Below are 20724 nucleotides of genomic sequence, written 5' to 3'. Positions count from 1 at the left end.
TTAAGGACAGAGGATGTCACACCCTGTTAAAGCCCTATGAGATGAATTGTAATTTGTGAATATGGGCTATACAAATAAAATTTGATTGATTGATTGATTTTAATAATCATATTTCATGGCCAACGTCAATTCTACTCCTACTATTGCACAACAATGAAAAACAGAGGTGACTAACTGCATGTGGTGTAAGTGACGCATTTTATTCCTTCATCTATTTGCTGTTTCAAAGTGTCGGCAAATGATATGAAAGTTGCCTCTGGCTTTCAATTGTTTGACCTCCAAAAAGAAAAAAAAAGAAGAAAAAAAACTGAAAAAGTCCCATTCTGCCCCCACTTCCTGTTATTGACACCACCAACGTCAGAGAGGAAAGAAAGGCCTAGGTCACACTAAAGCACACTAGTATGCACAGAAAGCCAACGAATACACATGCACACACACACACACAATAGTATGGCTCTACACAGCAAACACACAACTAAAGCATAGCTGTCCTTTAGTTTGCATACAGTTTCATACTTTTATAAAAAATATCATCATCACGTTCATATCTGTAAAGAGGTCATTTGAACATTTATCATTATAACACGATACTATGAACATTATTTTAGTAACAACCATAGCTTTAACAATATTGTATCTACGTAAGAATGTCATATTATGAGCATAACAATATAGAACCATTCCCATGCACATAGCAACATGTAAACACTGTATGTTGTTAAAGTGACATTTATCATTTCATAGCACAGAAGCAGAACATGTCATATGCTGTTCACCCATCTGCATTCACTGACACCTTCATGGACATTTAAATTTGCCCAAAGACATTGACTCACAAAAAAGCATAACTTTCTTAAAAAATGACATTCATGAAGAATAAATAGTAACATTTTTTAAAACCTTTAACTAATAATATAAGTTAGCGTAGAAGTTAGCAAATAGGAAAATACAGTTTTGTCAAACTATTCAAATGTATCTAAAGCAAGACTGCTTAACTTTTGATTGAAGAATCAATGATCCGACAAAGGAAACATTGAATCTTTAAGCAATGAAACACACCAGTGGCTTCTGGTGGCTTATGTTACCACATTACTGACCTGATGACTCTTTACTACTTGAGCTGCTGGTGATCTTTGCACATTAACCATCATCACTTGTCAATTAATGGTGACATTAGATGCTTAAAGTTTAATTTTCTTGCTTTTCTGTATTAATTCTACCATAAAGTCTCTAGTCCATTGATTTTCTATTCTACTGAATTTATAACCAACTTTATTAATCTATCCCCTTCATTTAGATATCACTTATTCCGATCAGACAAGGCATCAAACGACAATTTATTATGTCGGGTACACAGCTGTACAAGTATTCAATAATCTAATTTAAAGGTCCAGTGTGTAATATTTTGATGAAAAGGATCTACTGACAGCAATTTTATATAAAATAAACCTAGTGATGTTTTTACGAGTGTGTTTCACCACAATTATGAGAATTGTTGTTTCATTAACCCTAGAATGGGCCCTTTTATATTGAAACACTTTATATTTACATCGGGGGGGGGGGGGGGGGGGGCATCTCTATGGAGGCAGCCATGTTTCTTGTAGTAGCCCAGACTGGACAATCTAAACACCTTTTGAGTTTTTATGACAACTGAAGGTTACCACAGGTTCTCTTTCATGTTGGGAAGGGGAGAATGAGGTGAGGGGTATTGACCTGCAACATGCACATTCACCACTAAATTCTATACACTGCGACATTATCACACCGTTCATGTATTGATTTACTGTCATGTAATATGTCACATCAATATGTGCTTATGCTGCATTTGGGATTTCAATACCACTTCAAAGTTGGATTACATATGTTCTGGTACTGTGTATTTGTGCTGTTGCTTTATCTCAATAGGTAGAAGAATTGTGAAAGTAATGTGTTTTTCTCTAGGTAGTATATCAGATCGATTTTTGAAAGGATCAGACTGCGCTGCAAAAAGAGAATAATTGGTTCACTTGTTTTCACTCTTAAAGACTTATCCCTCCCATCATTATAGTACATAAAAAATTCACTTATTCTAATAGTGAAATCAGAAGATGACTGTAGTGCAGTTTTACTCAACCTACACTCATTGCCCCCTAGGGTTAGGGTTAGGGCTAGACAAGGTTATGACAAGGTGACAACCCATTAGTAGAGTTGAAGACTTTGGCAGCAGTTAGTTTCAACAATCTTTGATTTGGCCAGTTTATCTTTTGACAATCCCTCTAAATATCAACCAGACTGGATGGGGAGTATCTGGGAACTGAAGTCTTGATGCTTATACACGTTTTCCTTTTCACAATTATTCAAGCCATTGTAACTTCTTGGAAACACTCAGAGCTTTGGAAAATGGTTTTAATTCTGTTGCAAGGTCCACAGTCCAGTTCCTTGCTTGTGTTTTATCTGAACTGCAGCATGAACTGTAGGAGCTTATACACAGGTGTGTTTGTGTGTCCACTCAAATACATTTTCCCCAGATGGTCAAACATCAGGAGGCACATGACCACAATTTGGAGCCAAAGCAAAGTGTCTGAATACTTCTGTAAATTGATGCAGCTTTTTGGATGGGTTACTGAGTATAGAATGATGGGCAAAATCGTGATTTTACGACTTAAAAGCTTTTTCAGATTCCTCTAGGGTGTTATATATTCTACAATAAAGGGATCTGTTCTCCCCAACAGACAACACTGCACCTGAATTACCTCACCTGAACACATCATCATGATGTCATTTGACATCATGAGACAGGCTGCCCCAAATTTTCTAAATGTGCAGCTAGTCGGACGGACACACCTCCTAACAAAGTCAGGTAAAGGGAAACTGGAGGCCATGTTTTCTTACATACACTGGAAGCAGTTGGCCACTCACCACAGATTGGACGAGACGGCCAATCAGAGAAGACAGATTTTTTTGGAGTGCAGGCTTAAAGAGACAGGAGCTAAAATCAAGCGTTTCAGAGAGAGGCTAAAAAGAGGGGCTGCAGCAATGGACAGGTAAAGCAAATATTATGGTAACTGTAAAAACAGTGCACCCAAGAGTGGATTAAGTTGGCTCACCTGATTTTGTCAATGCCCAGACACAACATAATTTCAAGCTCAACCACAGCAGGCTTTTTTTAAATGGTTTAAAGTTGATCTATAAAGAACTGTCCAAACTTTTGTCAATTTTTGTTACTTTGTACAATTGAGGGTATGATTGTTTTTTCATCCATCTGTGTAATTAAAATTGTGTTTTTTATGGCAGGGTCTGTTTTTGCATTGTTGAGTGTGCTGGTGTGAGTGAGAAGCATCACTGTTGGGTGGACGTTGTTCTCGTCAGTTGGGACCTCATGTGAATCTATAGCCGGGTTGGCGGGACTCGCTTTGCCACGGCGACAGCAGCAACAGAGTATCCTGGCAAAGGGTTGGATTACGGCTCTGTACAGGCTGCGGCGGGCACTTTCGCTGACGAAGCAGTAGAGAGCAGGATCCGCCACGCAGTTCAGGGTGGTCAGCAGCAGGGACAGGTGGTAGTAGTTAAATATTTCTAGGAAATAAGAATACAGGCGATCTGGTTAAGATGTGTTTTCACTCTCACTCACAAGACAAAATTTCGACAGAGGAAACCGTACTTGAAATAAAGTCGCAGTCCCGCTCCAGGAGGGTGCGTACTAACAAGAAGACATGGTATGGGGAGAAACAAACAAGGAAGATGAGAATGGTGCTGCCGACCAACTGTCGGATCCTTATCTTCTGAATCGGCTGTGTCCCTGCGCTCCGGCCCACAGCACGGAGGACGCACAGGTAGCTGACCTGGACAGGAAAAAAAATGTTATCTAATCATGCTACATCCATTAAAACCCCTGTGTGGATGCCACTGTGCAACAATAACTGAGAAAAAATATATGATAGTACCGACAGAATGGACAGCGGGAATACAAAGCCAATTGTGAAGCGGTAGTAGTTGATCGGGTACTCCCACGGCTCCATGGGGTAGTGCTCGAAGCACACTGATTGGTTCTTGCTGTCTTTGCTCAGTTCTTTGTGGCGGAAGAAGACCACGCCTACTGCAATCTCCTTCAGCCAGATGATAGCACTAACAAGCCATGCTGCATTCATAGAGCGGAGAGAGGTGAATCTGGAGGTTTAGAAAGAACAGTAAAGATTAAATACACTTCTTTTGTACCACACATTTAATTGTCTGATTTTAGTGGAGCAATGTGGTTGTTAATTTTACCAATTCAACAAACGTGATGACTAATATTAAGTTATATATTTCGATTAGCTTTTGGAAGAACTGGTAGATTTCTTGTTCCAGTGCATTAAATAACATGATTGTCAATAGTAATAGCAGTTGTTACGGAGCTACAGTGGAGAATAGCTCGACGAACTTCTCACCATCAAGCTTACCTTAAAGGATGAACCACAGCTAGGTAGCGATCCAGACTGATACAGCACAGGAAGCCAATGCTGATGTAGATGTTTTCATACAGTAGGAAGCCACACAACTGACACAACCATTCCCTGTGATGCCAATCGTCGTCCTGAACCAACACATATACACTGTTTTTATCAAGAACATCATACTGGCAACGGGGGCCTATCTTATACTGTTACACCATCTTTGCTAGTTTCAGATTGATAATGAAGATAGTGGCCATAAAGAGATGATCATGATCAACAACAATTCGGAGATAGACTGTGACAGTCAAACCATGATTGATTGATGTTAATGGGACCAAAGTGGTCCGAACTCGACTTCAAGTCCGAGCCGACCACATAAACTGTTCCTGCTGCTGAGGAAGATTGGTTTCCCCCACATTATCTCAGCATTATCATTTCCTTTCATGAAGACATGCAGGGTGTAGTCAGCTATTTTGGGGAAACCTCAGCTTTGTTTGGCATTTTCCTCTCGTTGCTATTATTATTGTTATTATTTAATTCACCCACAGATTGCGCATTTGATTCAAAACAAAGGGTACAGTCAGACTGACAATGTGAAACTAATGTAGGTCATCATGTATGTATTTGTATATCTGCTATTATAACATTATGAACAGCAGCAGTGATGTTTTCAGTTGTGATTCTGATGGATTTTGTTATACAGATAGCTTGCCTATAGGTAAAGAAGGCTAGGCGAGTTTATTTAACATCTTATAAAACGTTGCATTATCCAAAGCTTTCAGTGATAGGTGGTGCATTAAGCAAATTAAAAGTATAACAGAACAAATTTTATTTTACCTGAATGAAATATTGTAGCCACACTGGTAACGATGCCAGGTACAACAGATCAGATACAGTGAGGTTCATTAAATAAACTCCCAGTTCATTCTTCTGCTTCAGCTGTACAGCAGCATGGTACAGAGAGTACATGTTGGAGGGAACACCAACCTGGAATCATTAAGATCATTCATTGTTATTTTTTGATTTCTCTGTAACACCCAGTTTTATTTCACACTTCCTTCTCTCCAGCCAATCCAAGCTGACATTTGCTAAGAGGCGGGATAAATCCTGGACATACAGAGTTTCAAATTGGGAAGTTTCTGACAGTGCAAATCACAACACCACCGTATCATTCCTACAAAGAATCCCCATATTGGGAAATCCCGAATGCAAAATCAATCAGTCACAACATTGTTATGTCCAATTTAAACATAAACAACATAACAAAAAATATGAAAACGCATCCTAATCACTTTCTTAATATCAGCAAATACTATAAGAACAGCTTTGGTGTATGGCAGATATGATTAGTAAACACTTGAGTAAGGCAATGGAAATATTGTAGGGCTTACTTTATATTCATCACACTGACCTCCACTTACTTTCAACCACGTTACTTCAATAAAGAAGGACAAATTTAACAAGGATTCACAATGCTTATGTAATAAGATGTTAATGGGTTGAGGTGGGTGCAAAATTTATTTGGAGATAATTGTTACGCTAAACTTTGTGATTGAGGTCGGCTTGGCAATATTGGACCCCTACCCAACCTGGGCTATACTATGGACAATTTAGTCTACAGTTAGCAGGGAGGATACCGACCTCCAGGGAGGCCCTTTAAGGTTGGTGAGTTGAAAAAAATAAATTCTTCTGAAAATGTCCACCAAAGTAATCAGGAATACCACCTGAAAAGTTTGTTTGGGTACCCTGTTGATGAAGCTCAAATCTACTTATACTGCAATTAGGACATGATTTTTCTGAGCTGTTATTATCCTTTCCTGTAAACAAACATGAACTTGTATAAGGAATTCAGAAACCCTTTTAAACAGTTTTGTACAGGTATTCAACATATTCACACTTACCAATAGTACAAGGATGTACACACTGGAGAAGAGGTACTGGTGGATTGCATAGCTGATTGTGCAGTTAATCCTTTCCTCCTCAGACATGGTGACCGCCTTCACATCACACTCACACTAATTCACCTTTAACATGCACACACTGACATGGATGTTCTTACACATGTTCTTAGGTTCTTGTGACAAAAGATCTTTCAACACACACACAAATCCTCATTAAACTGGTTTCATCTGGTTGAGTATTGGTCTGGTCTGATTGGGTAGTCCGGTCTCATTTGGCCACTGTAAACACAAATATAGTTTAGCTTAGTATAAATAAAAAAAACTCAGATTTTATATTAGATATGGTCCTGTCACTGCTTTGAATTAAGGTTAGAGCTTTCATTGCCATAACAGCATGCTAACATTGACAAAGCTAAAATATGATATCTACTTTGTTTAGCATCTTAGCTCAGCCTCTTTGTATTACGGTGGCCCTGAGAGCTCAACGAACATCAATTTAAGAAAACACAGGCAAGTTAAGAAAACACATATAAGTTGACAAAACACAAGCACAATAAGAAAACATCTTCATCAAGTTCAAAACACAACACATTACAGAAACGCACAGCAAATAGACACACGCGATGCAAATAGAGAAACGCGCTGCAAATAGAGAAGAAATGACAACGGAAGTGTTTCCAGAGGACAGCTAAAAGTGATGGACACTGCTGCCACAGCAGACACAAAAACGTCCAATACACCATACAAATTCGGTTCCACACAGGGGTCTGCCACCCAAGGCTCTGGAGCCGAATGCGGCTCTTCAGCCCCTCTGCAGTGGCTGTACATTACAATGTTGTGCATATGTTTCGCGAACGCTGAACTTAACAAATCTGTTTTCATATTATTAACGTGAACGTAACGAAGAACGTGAGTGAACGTCATGTTCATTTTTTAAATCATCATCGTATAAGGCCATCATGAAATACCAGGAGCGGTCGAGTGTGTGTGTCCTAGCGCTCCGACCCCGCCCACTCGCTCGGAGAGAGCCAGAGTGAGCTCTGAGCTCTGAAGATGGTCCGATCTAGAGACATGTCGTCTTCTCCTGTTAAACTGAATAAACAGCGCTAACAAGCAAGCCCCTGTTTGTGAGGCAACACTTCCGTTGTTGTTTCTTCTCTATTTGAAGCGCGTTTCACCATTTGCAGCGCGTTTGTCTATTTGCAGCGTTTCTATAATGTGTTGTGTTGTGTTGTGAACTTGATAAAGATGCTTTCTTACTTTGCTTGTGTTTTGTCAACTTGCATGTGTTTTCTTAACTTGCATTTGTTTTCTTAAGTTGCTGTTTGTTGAGCTCTCAGGGCCACTGTATCATATCCTAAAATGTTCTATCTAGCCCTAAACACAAAGTAGTTAACAGAAATGTAATTATTCACTAGTACAAATTTTGCACAACAGTAAAAGTTAAAGGATCACCTTACTTCAATAAAATGTGTATGTGTAATGTAGGGAGACCTAGAATGTCTGTACTAACTATATCAGTAACGTTGTTGAGATAATTTTCCAAAAAACATTCAGATCAAACTCATTGTGGGGCCACAAACATATTCACCAGAATCAAAAGGGTTCATCATATGGGGACCATGAATGACTGTGCAAAGCGTCTTGGTACTCCACTGAATAGATAGACAATAGAGTAGTCTATCTATTGCCCGACCAAACAAACAGAGTGACAGTCACATCCAGGTCACTGACACCATACAGTTGTTGATTCAGGGTAAATCTGAAGTGAAGCAATATGCTGACTTCCTGTTGAAACTGTGACCGCATCGTCTTCCTCTAAATGATTTGCGTTTTGTCATAATATGACTAATGTCATCAGGCATTGACTTGAGTCCATTTACAAGTATATTCTGATATTAGAAAGATAAGATCATTTTTTTTCAGATCATTGAGACACTGTTGAATTTGCAAACAATATTAGTATTTACCAACAGCCATTATCAAAGATTCATTGTGAAATGGTTGTTGCTTTTGAAGATCATTTTATGAGCCAATAAACTATAAGAATAATAAAAACATGTTACCCCTAAATCTTGAACCCTCGTTGAGATGGTTAAATGAAGAAAAACTGAGGATGGCCTTACCACTGCTTGTGTTGACGTGGCAGTAGTTTCACTCACAGCAAAGTCAGACTTACTCTTACAGGCTGCCAGACCACATTATAATGAGTGACACTCAAGCACTTCTCCTTAACTTACAGAGATAATGACCGAGTGCGGAAGGATGCAACTTGTGCAGCATTTCCCCTATAAAGCATTCCTCTTAGTTCAGCTTTTGGCAGATATGATATGACATTTACAGTTACAATACACCAATTATTGGTAACTGGCTAAAACCCAAACCAGTGGTACAGAGAGCCTGTTTTAAAACCTGCTTGATTACAAAAGAGAGTGCTCCTCATCATGCAGATTACTTACCATGTCTACATCAGTGGTGGCCAACTGTCCTCCACTCTGCAACTACACTGCAACACTGTGGCAGAAATTGCTGTAAAACTGCTGCTAATGCAGCATTGTTCAGATGATTTTGTAATATCACACAACTTGAAAAATGTCCAATACATTTTCTCTGCAGTTTTCACAGCCCTTAATTGGCCTTTTAATGTTCTAAACTAGGCCGATTGCATTTGTCTATTTGCATTACTCCCCTGTGAGTAATGGGCTGTGGGCCCTTTACTCCTTGAATTGACTCAAGTGCACCGTTCGCTTTAAATATTAATAATTAGTTTCAGTGAAGTGCAAAATGTATAGATAGTATGTGATACGAAAATAAAAGATTTAAACAGGGTTTTCACTCAGGGATTGTAGCACCACTACTCTATATAGGCAGTAGATATTTTCTGGCACAGGTTAATTTAAATGTGATGCTGAAAAAGCAGGTCCAGTAATTAAGTAACAGTGGCAGTTAAAATGCAAATATTAGTGCACAATTCGAAATATCAGTTTTCATCATTGACTGTATGTATGGATGGACGTCATGACAGCGCCCAAAAAGTGGAGACATAGTTTCTTGATCACCCCCTGTTGGCTGGCTGCCATTTAAGTCATGAAACCCGCCTCCTCCATATTAGTGGATGGTACATGGATTAAAAATCCAAAGTACACATCAACCTTTTTTTTCAAAGATGGCTGCTGTCATTATACGTTGTCCCCAACCCATACCAATCAGTGAGATGAAGAGAGAGAAAAACAAAATCGCAGAATCCAAGCTTATAGAGACTTATATGCAAAAGGAGTTTCAGCAAAGACCTGAATGAAGGGTCTGGATTCTGGTAAATGAGAGATTTCAGGTACAATTTTCCACAAACTTGCAATAGAATAGGTTTTCATAGAACCATATTATCCCTTTGCCATTATTTCTTAGTGAGTCTTAGCAATGCCCCTTTTCTTTGAACTCCAACTCCAGTTTAAGACTAGTCAATGGACAATGATGCCTCTGAATATAAACTATATTTCTTTTCTCCAGCATTTTTAGAATGGCTCCATAAGTACATACCATAAAACCATTTAGAGCCACTTTGACACCACACATTTAAACCACACGCAGCATCTCAGTCTGTCATTCTGTGTGACTCGTCTTCCCAAATAAACCACTTCCAGATTAAGGCACAGCTGGATGTACTGTGCATTCTTTTGAGTCAAGCTAAAACAATCTCTTAACCCTTATTCAACCAGATGAGTGGACTATATTAGACTATAGCAATACTGAATGTTTTTGGGGGATATTTCATATTTTTTTCTGAAAAAATATTTTCTCTGCACACTCTCAGCCACCGATCCTGCAAGAGAGGATGTGATCTGAATCTAATAACAGTGTGTGTCACAGGACTTTATCAAGATGCTTATATGTTGAACTGCAAAAACAGCCAACGCACATTTCCTTGAGACGTTTGACATCTGGCCGAACTAATCTCCCCCATTTTTGTGTAAAAAAGTCCTATTTTCTATTTCCACTTGTGACTCATCATTCCCTCCACCACAGACCCCCCACACTCACTTAGAACAAGCATTTACAAACTTCTGCATTCAAACATTAACTGTTTGATTCACATTCACTAAATAATGCACACTGAACCTTTAGGGGGGACACGTGAGATTATAAGAAGATCTCACCCTCAAATTATGATAGAAAAATTACTTTTTACCATAGGGTTTGAGTGGTAGGGTGCATGCTGAATGTAAGAAGAGTAATCCACAGCGCTGAGGTCGCAGATGGGGCAAAAAACAATTGTGCATTCCATCTTCATTCTAAGCTTTATTCTTATTAAACATAAGGACATGTGGGTGATATGAGACTTTTTATTTAACTCTATTATTTTTTATGCAAAGCAGGTAGTTTATAGTTTTTATCTCTTTCACTCAGTATAGGGAGCAGGTGATAATTCCAGGGGGTACTATTTAAAGTCATGTGATCCATTTTCAATATACAACACATTGACTACATCATTCAGCTAAATTCTAGTTTTGGTCTGAGAGATACAATATAACCAATAAAACTCTTAGTGTAAATCACTCCAATGAGTTCTTCTTTTTCAATATAAACTACAACTCAAGCTGAAGCCTGTGAAGTCTGCCAACTAAGGGAAAGTGGTTGGATCTTTTAATGTTTCAAAACAGCAACACAGGCAGAGAACAAGTTGTCTTCAGTTTTACCAAGAATATACAATGATTCTTTATAATTACTCATCTGACCTTGGCCTCGGCCCTTTCCCTGTTCAATGAAAGTGACTGGACTTTTATTTCATATAAATTCAACAGTAACTTTTCTTTACGGAATGAGTCTCTCTGTGATACTTTATTCACATAATATGAGATGAATTGTTGAGATGAGAAACACATTAAGTTATTGTTCACATCCCTGGACAACTCATGACAGTTGTTTGATTCCAAAGGTCAAAATAATGTTAATTTAAATCTATTTTGGCTGATATGATGTGTCCGTGTTTGTTTGGTTCTCTGGAAAGTCTGTATTATTTAGCAACAGAAGTTCTTGCGAAGAAAGCAACACGTCCCGATTAATACAAGCCAAGTAATTAGCTGATATCATAACAGTGTTTATTGGGCGAGAGTAAAACACAAAACATAAACCTTGGAAGGAGTGGACACAAGCTGCAAACCCAACAATGTTTATACATACTGTATATCCTTTGTCAAGTTGATATGGAGAACATGACAGGCACTTATTTCCATTGAGTAACATTAGCGTCTATGCAGGGTAGTGTTTCTGAATACCTGATTAGTGCAATTCCCTGATCAGCTTTTGAAACGAAACTAAAACATATCTTGCTTTTTAGCGAAAATATACCCAACTATACTCACTAGCTAGTGGGGCTGTCACTTTTTATTATGAATTTTAACATTCATTCAAACATGGGGGGTGGAAGGGATTCATTTTCAAACTGACATGACCTGTTTGAATTAGACATATACAGTATAGCAGCTCTTCAGAAAGCATAGGATTGTGTGAAGTACTTTCCCTGCGATCCACTAGGCTGCTCAGTATCAGCACATTTGACATCTTCACCTACAAAAATGGAGGAAGCTAGCAAGAAAACCATAGGCAGCAGTAATGACCACTGTGGCTGTTTATCAACTAAGTTTAAAGCAAAAGGCTTACTGGGGGGTTGAATACATTTTAACTAATTGCGTGTCATGCTAAATTCTCTACAACAACAACAAAACAAAACTAGGGCTACGTAGTAGCACTGATGGGCCCGAGCACACGCATTTTGAACCCGGTTCGGTAAGTGGAGAGAGCGATCAATGAACAAGCGCACGTCTCCGCATAGCATGCGTTTTGGGCACTGCGGCAAGGACCACGCTCACTAATCACGCATTACGGTCCACCATATCAAGTCAGACCCCATAGTGAAAGCTTTATCTAAATCGAATTTAGTTTTAAACTAGGCTTACCTCCTTTTGGCAATGTCGCTATCACTATACTAGACTAATAGATCTGATCAGGTCAAAAACACTCTTTTATCTCTTCAGATCGTATAAATCGTTCATCTTTGCATCTAAGACATCAAATGATTTTAACATTACTGACACTGTGACATTTAAGCAAACTGACAACAACAAATTATTTACTTAATTAATCCTTTGAAGTGTTCTTTTATATATACAGCTCAACTTGACCAGTGATAGCAAAGCCAGGAGGAATAAGGATGGACCTCAGAATCCACACATCAGACACAACTGTCACTCTCACCACTGTGTCAAAAACGATGTCTTCCAATTTCTCTATGATGCACAAAGCCACCAGCAAATATTGCAGAAAGCATTGTGTGCACAGACTATAGCGAAGATTTAACAGACTTGTAACAGCTTTAAGCTCGCTGTTGCCTTACCCATCAATTGGGAGTGTGAACTCATCTTATTCTTTCTCTCTCTCTTTCAATAGGCCCTTTGGCTCTCTCATCCAGATGTACACTCAGGTACTAAAATTAGGTTCTGTTTGATTTATCTTGAATCTGTAAGCAGAGCTAAATTGTCTGGTCACCATATAAATACAGAGTTCGGTATCTATTCTGCAGAGGATGGTTCCAGTGCAGAGGTTCAATTCTCCTAGTAAACAAACCACTCACTGAACATTCACGATTCTCCTTTTAGACCCCACCATTAATAACTTTCTACAATACCCTGTGATCAATATCTTATTTCCCCAAGGATGCTGGAACACTAGTGCTGCAGCATGATCAGTGACCCTGACAGCAGTAACTGTGGCAACAGCATCGGGTTCTAAATCAGACGCAAATGAGGGTCCTGTCACTGCTCCAGCCAATATACTGATAACACAACTGTTCCTTAACTCTATCATGGATATCACAGGTCACATACAAGATTGTCTCAGTAAAAGACAAATGGTTGATAATTGTCATATAAACACATTCCTTCCAAATCACAGGATGTCGTGTGTCACTCCACATCATCACATCACCTTTTCTCATTTGCACTTGTAAACATGGAAGCGATCTACTCTCCAGTGTTTGGTTCAGTTTACCACACAGCATCAATTACGCCTCAATTTCTGGAACGAGTCTGTGTTTTATAACAACACAGCCTGAAATGTCTTTGTTTTAGTCTCATGCAATTGCACCACAGCCCAACTTAGTCACACTGACCTTGTACTGACTGTTACATGATTCATATTAAACTAAAAGAGAGTGTAGCAACAGGCATGCTACCTCTCACTCAAAAGACTACAGGAGAAACAGTGGTGGGCTGCATCCTTAACACAGTGTCACAACATGTAAATAAACTAAAATAAATAAAGCCCAGACCTGAAACCTGATTCAAAATAAGGTGAAAATATTTAACCATGTGCCTGTTAAGTGGATTGTTTTTATATCTGCACAGGCCTTCACCACAGTTTGTCATGGATCTACAAATAAGATGTGGTGTTGTTGCTGCAGGGGTCTGCGTCTGTCTATCTACTGTCTGTGTAAAGGGGCGTTATTTGATTTAAGTACCTGGTGGCTAGGTTTGATTTATGATGCCTCAGAAAAACAAAGAAGCAGAGAAAACACACCAGAGTCTGACTGAAGTGAAAAAAGCAGGTTAGGTATGTGCACCTTAAACTAAGACATTTGTTAGCAACTTGTCAACAGGGGCATGTCGGTAGCTGGTTGATGTCAATGGTTGACCATTTACATTACCATTACTATAACTAGTATTCAATTACAAAACAAATTCAGAAAATTACACAATTAATTATCAAGATCAGCTCAAGGCTGATTTTTGCATTTCTTATTTTGATTTGAGCATATAATCAAAAGTATGAAAAATGGTATCAGATTAATAAACAAATAACGGAATTACATTATTTGTTTCTTTTTTCAGACTTTGGATTCTTAATTGAATATGGAAAGAACCAGTGGTAGAGAAATTATGGAGTAATTTTTCAATTTTGTATATTTAACTGTTAGAAAAGTTAAGTCCACAGCTATGGTTTCCTGTTTGTTCTCCCCCAGACATTATAATTTTTTTTTTGTCCAGCAGGTTGTAAATCAGCCTCCGGCTCCGTTCTTTTTGTTGATTTACAGTCTGCTTCAGCCTCTTACAGATTTGATTAATTGTCAATACATCTTTAAAACAGGTTGTTGTGCTTTTTACCAGAGCTGTTCATCAACTAATGTCACATCAAGTGAATAACACATGTTCACCTTGGAATGTAATACACTAGATGATGAGTACTGAGCTTCTCTGTCCCTCCGGATGTGGACATGATACCTCCTTTTCATGATCACTGACACCCTCATTGCAAGGCCTGCCAACATCAACCGGCTTAAAATCATAGATTTAAAGAATCATACTCCATATGTCTTTAAATTCAGAGTTCCCAACATCATCTCATCACATGTCAGATTAAAACAGCTGATTAGTAGTTACTCTATCACAGAGTTTCAGATCTGGATCACACAGGCTTAATCATCAGATAATCAGTCCATAAATTAATCTGGATTTCGTTTTTCTCATGAATAACTTTGAAGATGAATAAACTGAAGTAATCTTTCCCCTGATCGCTCACAGAGATTGGACTTCAGAGATGAGGTAAAATATGATTTGATGTGTATTACGTTATCATGTAGCTTCACGCACACACACTCCTCTCCACTCTAAGTGTATTGACTCAGGACCATTCAGCCATCGCAGCAAGATGACTGCCCCTTTAGGCTCTGGGAAGCTTCACCTTGAGTAACATCACTGTATTTCTCAGTTTCCCTCTTTGATCCAGACATCGGTGCACAAAGTCTGACTTTGAAGTTTGACAGTTGAATCAGATTAGGCTATTTAAATTAATATTCAACGGTTAGTTTTTCATTGAATTTTTGAATTGGGTTTTGTGGAAAATTCAATGTGACAAAAAAATGTAAATGTTATAATTAAAAAATTGCCTCTACTAAGCTAATGGCAGCAAGCAAATAATTCAATACATTCGCATATCCAAAAAGTATTTAATATCTTGTGTTTTCTTTCTGAATGTATTAACAGACTTCATAATTCATGTAAGAAAATGCTGGCAGTAAAAGTGGATCAAAACATCACAGCAGGGATGATTATGCAAACCGTCCACCATAATAAGAGACTTCCCTGCTTCTAACTAGTATGTGGGGATATTTGAAACCCTCACTGGGCTTTTGTCTCCATCTTTATAGCTAAGCGCTGAATGTTGTGGTTTTTTTGGAACTGCATTTCCCAGAGATCACCTGCCCTCAAAACAGCACTGTGATATAGTACTTTTCTGACCTGTGAATTTATACGTTGTTCTCTTCCCTTTTCTCTGATCAGCTGAGGTGTAAACATTTTGAAGGATAACTGAAGGTCAATGAATTGATGAATTACAAGGGGGTCTTTACTTTACTCCTCCAGATTTAGATAAGAGTTTACACAAATATGTGTGACACATACTAGTGTTTACTGGCATCCATTGAGTTAGCGTATGTCAAACACTGTTGCAGTTATGAGGACATTTCTGTCTTTAGTTTGCAAGGCAAATGTGTCCATTAAATGTTGTATAAGAATCATTTTTTTATTTAGGATAATTAGGATTAATCAATAGTGGAATTTCCCACAACTTTCAGGAACTCAAGATAAATCTGATGTAGATTGAAAGCTATTTTCGACATTAGGAAAAACAATCAACTTATCAGATTTTTGTGGATGGGATTTTGAATAGAATTTTTCATCTTCTTGTATAAATACCTGGCAGCATTTATGGAAAATATCAACAGAAAAAAAGTAAATAAACCTCGATAACATGTCAGGTTCTTGTAACTTGTTGTAAACTTACAGAAGTAACAACTGATCAACTGTTATTGCATGTCTCCTTACAAGTCACCACTACCACAACTTCAATGTCAACTGAAAATGTCAACAACTGACAGAATCTGTCTGTCGGTTTGTATAGTTAACATGAAGACAATGTCAGACAGAATAAAAGAGCAATAAGTAGTATTTCAGTCTAAAAAACTAGGCTGAACCCTACTACATCTCTCTGTGTGCATTGTGTTCCATTGTCATTATTAAGTGAACAAATTTAAAAGGGATAAACCATGACAGCCCAATATTAGCTTGAATAGCTAATGTCCCCCCTCAATAAGCCAGGGCCTCAAGCAGAGGTGAAAGTCTCAAAATGCTGATTCAAACAACCATGTTCAATTTGCTGACTATGCAGTCCATTCACCATTCAAAGATGGTTAAGTTAGCAAAACAGTAGATGAAGCATCACTGTTCAAAGGCACTTCTTTAAATGAGGACGTATAGCACTGTGAATTACAGCTGAGCCCAGTCCCCAGTAAGAGGGGATTGGTGAAAGGTACTGATTACGTTAGTGGCAATGATTATTCACTGAAATCAATTCATATTGAAAATTAATTGATAACACATTGATAACACACTGAAAACAACCATTAAGGGCCCATGAAATTTGAACTCCAGTTGATACTGTGGTTATGTGCCACAACTACAGTGCAGCACAATGAGATTTTATGATGTGTCAGACATAAAGACTCAAAACTATATACATTATTCATGTCCATTAACTGCTTCTCATGTGAAAGCAGCAGTACATGTGATACAATATAACGGTCTCAGGAGCTGAGAATTCCATTTTATTTGCGGTATTCTATTAAGAACTAAAGCCTATCCAGCTTTTCTTCTGATTAGGAACACTTACTCCAGGGCCCCTGACACTCCTCTCTCTCTACACCTTGCACTGACCTCTAAGCTGGATTCTATGTTTTAGGCCACTGACAATGCATACAGACATTGGCTTTTTCTGCCTTTCTGTTTATGTCTGCAGTGTGTCATGATGGACTTTTCATTGATGAATGCGTTTGATGTACAAAAAGAACCACTGCAATCTGTCTGACCAGTGCACAATATCTGAGCAGAGACCCAAGAGTGACAGCAACCTGTGCCAATTTACTTTTCAAGTACAAGGATGGCCAATTTAATTCAGCAATTGTGTTTGTACCAGAACTAGTCAATATGTGGAAGTAGTGTCTGACAGTCGTCCAGCTGGACGTGGGCTGGATGTGGGCTGAGGAACTAGCCTAAAAAATCGGACCCAAGTATCATATAAGAGTATATTGCTATTTACAACTCAATTGTTCTTCTTTTCTTGTTTCTATATTCTGGTTATAGTTTGATGCCTTTAGTTGTAGACAGCTTCCTGAAACAAAACTAAAACAAATCCATTAAAGGTTCCGTGTGTAGAATTTGGTGACAGCTAGTGGTGAAGGGTCATGTGGCAGCTGAATAACCCTCACTTCACCATCTCCTTCCTAACATGAAAGAGAACCTATGGTAGCCTTCAGTTGTCATAAAAAACATCAAAGGCTTTTAGTTGGTCCAGTTTGGACTACTGTAAAAAAACTTGGTGGCCTCCTTCTAGAGGACCCTCACCCCAATACCCAAATTCTGAGGTGTCAGATGAAAGAAAGTCATTTGATGTATTTTATATATTCATGTTCTATTTCTGCCAATAGATCCTGTCGTGTATTCGTTAGAGTAAAACATGTTGATATATGCTTAAAAACACAAAGACATTCTCAGAGAGTCCACCAGATGTCTGTCTTATTTACTTTACCCTTTGGGGACGACCTTTGACCTAGGGAACCATCTCTGACCAGTTAACAGATGGGCTCAGAAGGAATGTTCTTGACCCGTGTGTCTCATGTTCGGACACAAAAATGTGCCTTTATTTAGTCAGAAATCCCATGTGGGATGTGTTATACCTGAAGTCATGGGTGGAACCAAACTCCCTATATATGTGTGCTTTCATCTCCTGCAAGTCAGACTTTCACTATTGGCTGTGTGTCTCCGGGTATCTAGATGCCCGTCCCGACCTGTAATTTCTTGTAATAAACTTTGTTACACTGAAACTACTGGGTCCCCGGAATCCTTCCTTCATCATCAACAACTTCTACAACATCATTGACCTCTCGGCTGCATCAAATATACGATAATCCCTTTTACCTAAATCTCACACTGACCCTTGAAACTATTGAATGTCACGTGTCAACTCTCTGTGTGCAGCTTTTGTAAGCTTTCGCAGTATGGGTGAAGTGACCCTTTAAGAAGTGGTCCAGGTATCGATGGGTTTAATCAGTCACTAAGTAAATAAAAGTCTGTGTCTGCTCTGCTGCACATCAGTGAGTTAGTGGCATTGTGAGAGAGAGCATGGAGCAGATAGAGCAGTGAGGTTAACCAGCAGTAGAGTCATGGGATGCAGCCATGACACATGTATCTAAAGGTGATACGATAAAATCAGATTATTATTACATTACATTTCATTTAGCTGACGCTTTTATCCAAAGCGACTTAAAAGCAAGTGCATTCACAAATGAGGGTACAAACCCAGATCAACAAGAATCAAGAAAGTAGAATTTGCTTCAAGAAAGGCAAACTACAAAGTGCTATAAGTTGGGGCCATTAAGTGCTACTAAATTGAACTTAAAAAAATATAGATTTTCTGCTGTCCTGATGTCATTTGGAGTCTCATTCAACCATTTAGGAGCCAGAGATGATAAGACTATTTGATCACACACCTGGGAAATGCCCTGGCTACAGCAGCAGACAGGTCAAAATGAGGTAGATAAGAGAATACAAATATAAAAGAACTCGACAGAAAAATATTAATTGAAATTAAAATAAACCCTTCACTACAGTAAAAAATATTGTTTGTAGAGATAAAAATGTATTTCAGAAACTTGCAGTGGTACATGATGATTGCTAAATGATGTAAAAGCATAAGGTGATACTGGCAAAATTAGGATATAGAAAAGTAGATTGTGATGATAGAAAAAAAACAGCCAGTATTTATTTAAGTTCATGCTGTTATGGACTCTGACAGCAGTGGGAATAAAATTACATGTGGTAGCTGTGGGTGCAGCAGTCTGCTGCTGAAAGAGCAGCTCCGGGCCAACACAGTGTTGTATAGGGGGTGAGAGGTGTTGTCCATGATGGAGTTCAACTTCGGTAACATCCTCCTCTCACCCACTTCCTCAGTGAAATTCAGAGGGCAGTCCAGGACTGAGCTGGCCCTCCTAACCAGACTGTTAAGTCTTTTTCTGTCCCTCTCAGTGCACCCACATCCTCCTCATTATCACAGCAGCACTAAATTCTGCCAAAATCCACACCAAATCTACAGCACTAAAATTTAGAAGTTTAGATTTTCTTCTCAACCGCAAATTCGCAACATCCCCATGATACTGAAATATGAATTTAACATGTACCTGAGCTTGACAGAGGTTTATATTAAATTGATATGTTGTCAGTGCAGAAAAATAAACAGACCCCAACAGGTGCAAGTGGACTGGCTTACAGTCCATGTATGGCTGCATCCCACACTTCTCTATCAGTCAATGATCCATGCATGGTGACTCTCTATGAATATTACATGAAGTTCTGCTCTCCACCAGCCAGAGAAAGGACTGTGTGAAGCTTTCCCCCTCCAGCTGCACACAGCATATGAAGTCCACACAGGGGAAGTGTTGTGTTGTCTCTCAGCAGCAGCGGCTACTGGCAGAACTGATAGTTAAGATAAATAAGGAATAAATCTGGATTATGCAAACATTTAAACCCTGTCTTCCTGCCCTCCTCAGAATAAACTAACGTTTACTTTGCCTTTGATGTTTCACCCGCAGCACAGCGAGTCACATTCAACAGGATGTAAAGACGGAGCATGTCTCTCACACACTCACACACGCTCTACTGATGGAATCTCAAATTCAACCAACAATTATCAACATGTTCATGATAGAAAGACGATCAGGTCTTACCGAAGCTGTCCTCTGTGAAGCTCTGCATCAAACTGACTGCTCTCTCTCTCTCTCTCTCTCTCTCTCTCTCTCTCTCTCTCTCTCTCTCTCTCTCTCTCTCTCTCTCTCTCTCTCTCTCTCTCTCTCTCTCTCTCTCTCTCTCTCTCTCTCTCTCTCTCTCTCTCTCTCTCTCTCTCTCTTCCTGGCTTACGCTCTAAAGCATGTTGAAATATGCAGCCTCTGAATAAGAATGAATGCCGCGATGGTGGTGTTGTTTTCACCTAGTGTGTGTGTGTGTGTGTGTGTGTGTGTGTGTGTGTGTGTGTGTGTTTGTGTTTGTGTTTGTGTGGAAACACCTACTGTAGCGAGAGCTACGGAGTAGTAGTTTGACAGGTGTCTCTCTCTCTCTCTCTGTCTGTCTGTCTGTCTATATCAGATAGCAGTCACCACTGTACAACTGACACTAAAATGAAGGCCTAAACTTAATATACATTCTACTGTCATTTACAAAGTATTAACTGTTAATTCAGAACTTTGCAAAAGGAAGTTAAGCTGCACTTTGACACACCTCAGCTTTTCCTAACAGATCCTCTCAAAGTTTTTA

General features: G+C 38.9%; 1 protein-coding gene across 1 annotated transcript; it reads right to left on the bottom strand.

The window, feature by feature from the left end:
* Nucleotides 1-1569: 1569 nt before the first annotated feature.
* On the bottom strand, nt 1570-20221 carry LOC133962089 (ovarian cancer G-protein coupled receptor 1-like). The gene is made up of 7 exons (XM_062397532.1): nt 20142-20221; nt 6314-6592; nt 5250-5399; nt 4419-4552; nt 3924-4146; nt 3641-3821; nt 1570-3555 (listed from the first exon to the last, which is right to left on the bottom strand). Exons 2-7 carry the CDS (start codon nt 6398-6400, stop codon nt 3191-3193), a joined length of 1140 nt encoding a protein of 379 aa, XP_062253516.1. The 5' UTR covers nt 6401-6592; nt 20142-20221; the 3' UTR covers nt 1570-3190.
* Between the last annotated feature and the right edge of the window lie 503 nt (nt 20222-20724).

Source organism: Platichthys flesus, chromosome 10 (genome assembly GCF_949316205.1).
Source record: "Platichthys flesus chromosome 10, fPlaFle2.1, whole genome shotgun sequence".
NCBI classification, from domain to species: domain Eukaryota; kingdom Metazoa; phylum Chordata; class Actinopteri; order Pleuronectiformes; family Pleuronectidae; genus Platichthys; species Platichthys flesus.
This window is presented reverse-complemented; position numbering and strand designations above follow the sequence as displayed.

What these genes read in the sequence shown, in the direction of transcription:
- LOC133962089 (XM_062397532.1), bottom strand. Translation starts at nt 6,400, where the DNA reads ATGTCTGAGGAGGAAAGGATTAACTGCACAATCAGCTATGCAATCCAC. An exon ending in TGTACATCCTTGTACTATTG is followed by an intron (nt 5,400 to 6,313) that starts GTAAGTGTGAAT and finishes TAATGATTCCAG; the next exon opens with GTTGGTGTTCCCTCCAACAT. An exon ending in TCCCGCTGTCCATTCTGTCG is followed by an intron (nt 3,822 to 3,923) that starts GTACTATCATAT and finishes TTTCCTGTCCAG; the next exon opens with GTCAGCTACCTGTGCGTCCT.